At 36.0% G+C, this 7,855-nt stretch overlaps 1 protein-coding gene across 1 annotated transcript; it reads left to right on the plus strand.

Moving 5' to 3' along the window:
• Positions 1-4,813: 4,813 nt before the first annotated feature.
• On the plus strand, positions 4,814-7,385 carry LOC111907467 (uncharacterized). The gene is made up of 2 exons (XM_023903235.2): positions 4,814-5,951; positions 6,142-7,385. Exons 1-2 carry the CDS (start codon positions 4,838-4,840, stop codon positions 6,831-6,833), a joined length of 1,806 nt encoding a protein of 601 aa, XP_023759003.1. The 5' UTR covers positions 4,814-4,837; the 3' UTR covers positions 6,834-7,385.
• Positions 7,386-7,855: the final 470 nt, after the last annotated feature.

Below are 7,855 nucleotides of genomic sequence, written 5' to 3' on the forward strand. Positions count from 1 at the left end.
CTCATATCTATGTGTAAAATGAAAGTGACTATACACTCACATGATTTGATGATAATCGGGCAACAATTTGTTTCCTAAAACGATCATTTCTAATAAATCCGGGACTTTTATTAAGAAACCGGGCTCTGCAAAGGTCGGACTTCGAAACTGAAAAGATAAATTTTTGCGGGCTTGTCGGGCACTTCATGGAGTATTTCGGGGCTTATAATTGATACCGGGGCTTTAGGGGATGTTAAAACGAAGAAAATATGAGGAAAGGGGTGAAAGATGGCAAAATCTCAAAAGTATCCGAGAAGGCTCGCAGGACACTTCTATTTATAGGAGGTCCGAAGTCGGCTCTGGTGGTGGGGACCGCAGGAGAAGGTGCGCAGGTGGCAACATGTGCGAAGGCCTCGGCAGCAGCTGCTGATTGGACCGCGGTCTAGCAGTCCATGTGCGAGGCTTGGAGGCTAGGCAATGCGAGGCTCGGTCCAGCTGCGTGCTTCGGATTGGGCCTCCCTTCGGTCGAATCAGAATCCGACACGTGGCTTCGCATGACTCACCGTTTCGGACACGTGGCACAAGCGAGGCGAGGGTGACATGGCAACTCGTGACTATGCGAATTTTCTTGATTTTCACGCCAAAACTTCTAAAATCTATAACTTCCGCATACGAACTCCGTTTTTGACGTTCTTTATATGCACGCGTAGGTAAAATTACGCTCTACAACTTTCGTTTAGACTTCGTCGGCTAAATTTGAATTTAATTTTTATATTATTATTTTTAACAGACCGGGACAGGAAATCCGTTAAAACTTCATAACTTCTTCATCCGACGTCCGTTTTTGTCAGACTTTTTACCGTTGTGCTACTAATGACGAGACCTTCGATTCTCGTTTAGGTTGCGTCGGCTAAAAATCGCTCGATCTAAAATTCGATTTTTTAGTTGTCTACTGCTAAGCTGAAACTTCGAAAAATCAGAACTTCCTCATACGAAGTCAGATTTGGGCGTTGTTTTTATCGAACTTCTCGGTTTAACGAACACTACGAGTTTCATTTAGATTACTAAGGCTAAAAAGTAGTTTATCAAAAACTCACTTTTTACGACATTCGGCACCGTGCCAGTTTATCGCGAAACTACGACATGTCATAACTTCTTCGTTATAACTTGGATTTTGGTATTCTTTATATCCCCAAAATCCTTGTTTCGACCACTACAACATCGTGCTTATCTCACACTTTAATTTTGACACCTATTTTTATTCTTAATTTATTAAACCCTAATAACTAAGCATAAAACACATAAAACACATATAATTCACATAATTCATTTTTCATTTCTTCAAAATGAGTTACAAAGGTTAACCTATACTATCACCTTTATATTAATGCCTAGGCTAGAAACACGAGTGTTACAACAGTTTTCAACACCAGAGCATACCGACAGACATGAGTCAACCTTTAGGACAAGTGACCGGTCGTATGAGTAGTAAATGCTCAGTTAGACCCAAAATGCCAAATTCAAGAGATTATAAAATGAATAGAAAATTTCAATGCCTCGAGCCTTCCAGCCTCTAAAAAGTCATTCCTACTCATTCTCTCTTCTATACCCTGCTTGTGGACATATATGTAACTATACTTACGGGTATTTGTGTGTTGACTTCAGCCCCCCCCCCCCCCCCCCCCCCCCCCAAAAAAAAATGTCTTAGAAGCCCCTCACGGTAATAGACCGTCAGATGTTCCCACAATAGAAAATTCAAGGACGAAACTATTTAAAAAATAAATAAATAAAAAGCCTAGCAAATAAATTGACAAGAGTATTATACGTCGTCTTACCTTTAGTTTGTATATATATATATATATATATATATATATATATATATATATATATATATATAAGTTAATCTGTGACCTTTGGGACTCAAATAAGTAAACTCTGAAGGGTGTTCTACACTTAATCGCCTAAAGTTGAATTGTTTAATTTGGACTGATTGGGTTGAAAGTTCGCTACACGGGTCCCATAGAAAGTCATGAACTTAATAATAACAAAAAAATATAGAAATGTATAGGTATCCAAATAAAGCTAATTTGTGGCCTTTGAGGTTCGGGCAAGTAAACCCGAGGGATCCCTTTAAATTTAGCACACTAAGGTCATATGGTCTGGATGTGTTGGTTGGAAGCTCGTTACATGGATTTCAAAGAAAGTCATGAGCTTTATTTGAGGAAAATATAATTAAATAGTTTGTATGTGTTTATGTTTATAGTTTGATTGAATAATATGTTTAGGAAAAATGCTTAGCTGCCAAAAGATTCCATTGGACTTGGACTTGAACTTATTACATTAGGACTTACTGTTAACTACTTTGACTGGTGTACGTAGTTTGAAATTTGTAACCAATCTGGGTAAATTTTAGGGAATTTTTAGAAAATATTTTTTTGGAAAAAGATTGTTGTTGATCAACAAATAGTTAGAGTTGGTCATTGTCATATTTTGTAAACCAAAGATGATTGAGCATATTTTTGTCACATGCATTTTCACGAGAGTAATACAATAATTTGTTCCATGAGTTGACTTGATACTAATAAGAGGGAACAAGTGTTGTGACTTTTGATTCTGTTGAATTGCATTAGGGAATGGCCAAAAGTATTGAATTTTAATGTTATATAATATTGTGGGACTAATGCCAAGTTGACTCAAGGCATGTACATTCTTAACTATGCTACAAAAATGAGGTTAATTGGGTTGGACCCCTTTCATTTTTTTAGTTATTGCATTAAGTTTCAAAAGATTGATTTTTGTTTTTGTTCCTTTTCTTTTATTTTATTCTCTCCAGTCTAAATTCTTCTTGTTCTTTCTTGGGGAAAAGAAAGGTTCAAGCTTGGAGAGGTTTGTTAGGTGCATTTCATTCACCCATTTTGTAGCTTTGTTTCATAAAATTGCATTGCATCTTGGCTTAAACTCATGAATTTTCCATGTTTTTTGGGATTTTTCATGAGGCTATTTTATTCACACATTTTTGTGATATTTTAGGGACTTTTTGAGGTAGGATCTTGCTTGAGGAGGTAAATAAGAGATGTGGACGAAATTTTGGGACTTACAGAGCACCAGGGATGAAGATATTGAAGATTTGAAGATTTTGGCTTTTCAGGGGATTACACAGTCATGTAAATGGAAGCCTTGAGTTTACACGAGCCGTGTAAACGAAGATTTCTGAGCATCGCACTTTGAAGGCCCATCCAATTTAAGCAGAGTACTTTTGCAATTACATGGGCCGTGTAAACGGCAGTGTTAATTTACACGGGCCGTGTAAACGTGGTCGTGGGTGAAAAAGTAGTTTTTCATCTTTCTTAAGGGTGAGCAACCGTTTCCATTTTTCCCCTTTCGGTTTTGGGAGCTTCGTTGGCGATTTTCTGAAGGAATTTGGAATCAATTAACACTTGGAAACACTTGGATTTCGTTTGGATTTCGATTTGTGAGAACTTTAATTTCATTTTTTAGATTTGTGTTCTTATTCTAATCATGTGTGGGTAGAACCTTAGACTCTCCAACTTTATGTCTTGACTATTGAGTGTGATTTCAATCATGTGACTTGGTGTTTGTTTTTAATTTCTATTTAGCGAATTCGATTTTGTTTCAATTGAATGCTTGATTTCAACTCTAGTTCTTATTGGCCATATGAGTTAGGGTTAAATCATCCAAGTTATCTATTGTGCAGAATCCGTAATTGTTTTGTAAAATAGAAAAAGTAACAAACACTAAATTGGATTCTTTAGAATAAATCTAGTGTAAGTTATATTCACACATTCTTACGCTCCCGAGCTTGTGAGGAGTATTTAATGTTGTTGAGAATATTCACACAAAGTATAATGTAATATCTCCACCTAATTCTAAGAGCTTATTTAGATTAGATTGGTAAGGTTAGGATTAATCAAAGAGTTTATTTTGGTTAATCAATGTGGTGAATTGGAAGTACTATAGCTTGTTAGCATTTTCTAGTACCAACTTAAATAGAATTAAACAAATATCATGTCATTTATGGAATCATATTGCTAATTTGTCTTGTATAGAGTTGGAGTACTAACAAATCTTGAATTTATTTTAGTTAGTCAATCGTTTACTTATTATTTACGCAAAAATCAGTACATATACCCCCCCCCCCCTTTTTGTGACCACAATTGTACCTCACGCAAAAATAGTATAAACATTTGTCCGTGTCTCTATGGATCGACTCTACTTATCTTGTATTACATTTTTAGTGCAAAGTAAAAATGTTCTTTGAGTCATTTTGTACCTTTTATTTGTTGGGTTTTACATCTCAGACATGGCAACATCTATGTATTATTGGTTCCTGCTCATGGTTATCATCGTGATCATAGATTTCAAGGTTGTTTTAATATTAAACAATGAGTTGGGACCAAATTTTCTCAACAACTTTTAAAATGGTGAATTATTTTTAAAAGCTCATAGGCGGGGAATTACATTTTCGGAATAATCTTTGGTGATCTTGATGAGTATGTGTGAGCTTAATAAGAGAGACAAAGAGTGAAGGAACGTCCTAAATTTGAGGATCTAACAAAGCCACAGCCAAAGAAATCTCTCACGAATTTACGACCCCTCAAAAGATCTGACCCTTATCATTCAGACAATCTTTCATTATCCGTTTCTAGGTCAAGTAACTAATACATCACGGAAAAATTCCCTTTGTTTTCTCTAATATTCATATGATCGACATCCCTCACATTGATCGCTTCTTCCCTATTTTGATTCCCCTGCAAGGGTTTTGTTCATTTTGTGGGAAGCCTTGTTGAGTTATGTTTGTTGAGTGGATTATGGTGCGAATAGGGATATAAGGATAACCATGGATGCAAGTCATACTAAAATTGTGAAAATATGGTGTAAAAATTGTTTCTTTTGTATCAAGAAATACCCAATTCCGATTTGTATTTTGCTTTTGTTCTTCCTTTCGTATATGTTCATGCCTTTAGTATACACATTTTTAATCTATTCTTCCCCCCTCGTTGGAATTTCGTTTATTGTTCATAGAGTTTTATTGGGTATTGATCGTCAAAAGATTAAAAAGGCTGAACAAGATGATAAAAGGAAAAAGTTTGCAAAGTCTCGCAGGAGTTTCAAATCTAAATATGGTGATCGTACCCACCTTAGTCGAAGAAACACCAACACGAAAACTGATAATTTTTGTTATAGCGATACAGATTTTGAGGACAATGACGACATTTTCTCGAAGAGTTTGAGCGAACTTTTGGCTGAAAAGAGCTCCTTATTTGAGAAAAAGCCGACAATTATAGGAGAGGTGAATGTTGAATCTGCTGTTGGAAGACATGAATGTTCGTCCTCATATGATTACCGAAAATATGGTAATCATCATGTTAATGATGATGATCATAAGAATGAAGTGAAAGGAGGATGTTGGGATTTCTCTGCCGACGAAGGTGATGACCCACAAGATAAGACTGTGCGATGGGCAGAAGATGATCAAAAGAATGTAATGGATCTTGGGCTTTTAGAAACTGAAAGAAACAAGAGGTTGGAGGGCCTGATGCAGAGAAGAAGATCGAAAAAAAATCTAGGTTTTCAGGATAAAGATGCAACAACAGAAAATAACAATAATGGTCAAATTTCTGCCATTAAAGTCGTCAAAATAAATCCGTTTCTGGAAGTCAATTCAGGTGGTAAGAAGTCACCTGGTTCAGCTCCATCTTTGTTAGCGACACGCAATCCTTTTGACCTTCCTTATGACCCTCATGAAGAAAAACCTGATCTTTCTGGGGATAACTTTCATGAAGAGTTAACAGCTAGTCACCACAAAGAACCGATGTTTTGTAGACATCAAAGCTTCAGCTTGGGTGCTTTTTCACATCCAGATGCTACTCATGATAATCGCAAAATGTCTTTTTACAAAGATCTTGCAACCAAGCGCTTCACCCTTGCGGCACTTGCAGCTTCAACCATTGGTAGGTAATTGTAAACATCCCCTTTCGCGACGAATCAATCGCCGTTTTCGCGACAGATTCGGTTGCCATAACATTTTTAAAGATTGTTCAATGCATGGTTTTCTTGTATTGAATTGTGGTTTTGATTTTATAATTAATACCCAATAAAATCTTTGATGTGTTTGTAATTTAACCTTGCCACATTTCGTAGCTGATGATAATCCAAAAGAAGAAGGCGAAGAAGATGGAACCGAGAAAAGAACAAAAGAAATTGATGCATACCTCAAGGCTTCTATTTCAGAAGGAAATCGTCTGCAAAGAAATGCTAATTCATTCGATTGTAGTCCATCAACAATGTTGGACGAGAGAAAAGCTGATATTGTATTCTTTTATGGGGGAAAGAAGAGAATAGGTGGTCATGCTCCAAGCAATTCCATTGTTTCTGACTTGCAGGTTGAGCTTTCTGACGAAGAAACTTCTCTAAAGGACTTGGATTTAGACAAAGAAAAAGGAAGTTGGTTAAACTTATCAAACCTATCTAAATCGGACTCGGAAGTAGCTTTAAAACCAGATGAAGAAGAAGATGATACCAATCCTTTATCTGATGAACATTATGTAGCTCCTGAAGACAATCCTGGGATTATATCAAGCAGTGTGGTATCAACCGATCTACCCTCCTCATCAACTCAAGAGATGGGCAACAGGCCACAATCATTGAATTCGAATATAGTAGAAACCAATCAGTTACAAGAACCACCAGATGGATTAACAGAAGCAGCCATTAGACAAGCTCATGTTACCTCAAGTTCTCCCAAATCTGTCTTAGAGAGAGGGTTTTCAACCGATCAGACTTCACAATACAACTTTTCCAATGAGGTTCAACAACCAGATAACCACACATGAGAAGCTGAAAATGGGCTACATCGACCAGCATTTCTTTTAGTGACAGAGATCAAGAGAACTCCAAGGCTGGTCAAACATCCTTCTCCAGAAATTCATAGCGATTTCTTGGGTTGATTATCATCTAGGAACCCTGGTGCCTAAGTGTCGTGCGGAGCTTGGTGGATAATCAACTTCTCTCCCCCATCCGTCTCTTTCTCATTCAGATATGTTCATTATTTAGGCTATTTTGCTAGTTATTTGTAGGATTTAGTCAGGTTTTTGGTTCTACTCTATAACAAGCTTAATGTAATGGGTGTTGCACATCGGTAGGGGTGGTTTATGGCATGAAATCATTAAAGAATCAGGAGATCGTGAGATGCTGGAGAATATGTCAATAAATATGCATGTTTACTTATTTTATTATATATTTATTTTTTATTTTTTTTTGCTTTTTGTTTTATTTATTTTTTGGTCCTAAATAGTAACGTTATTTCTTAGAACTGAAAATGTTACCTTTGTTAAATTATAACATGTACATAACAAGATATGTTGGTCATTTTCTCTTTTTCAACATGTTCGTGTTTAACGTTGTTTGTATTTTTTATGTTCTATTGCGACTATTAAAAAATAATTGATGCAAAAGAAACACAATTAATCACACAAGCACACGAGTACTACTATACCAAAGTTGGAAAAAAAAACCAGCCACTACTTATTGACCGATTAAATCATTGATAAAACCCCAAGGAGAGAAGAGAAAGAAGATGAAGAAATTGAATGATAATAGACAATCTAAAGATGGGCTTAATTAATATAATAGTCTCACAAAAATCATAATCACACTAAAAAAACTCTACAAAAAAGCTTATAAACTCTACAAGAAAGCTTATAAATTGGGAGTCGTAATTACCATCTAATAACCATAAAATTAATGGTATTCTCGTATAAACCGATAAATATGCAACAACGATGATGAAAAAGATTGCATAAAAGAAAAGTATTGCCTTAGTGCAATAAAAACCCAACGCTTACAGAAAATGAAA

The sequence above is a fragment of the Lactuca sativa genome, chromosome 9 (assembly GCF_002870075.4).
Source record: "Lactuca sativa cultivar Salinas chromosome 9, Lsat_Salinas_v11, whole genome shotgun sequence".
Taxonomy (NCBI): Eukaryota; Viridiplantae; Streptophyta; class Magnoliopsida; order Asterales; family Asteraceae; genus Lactuca; species Lactuca sativa.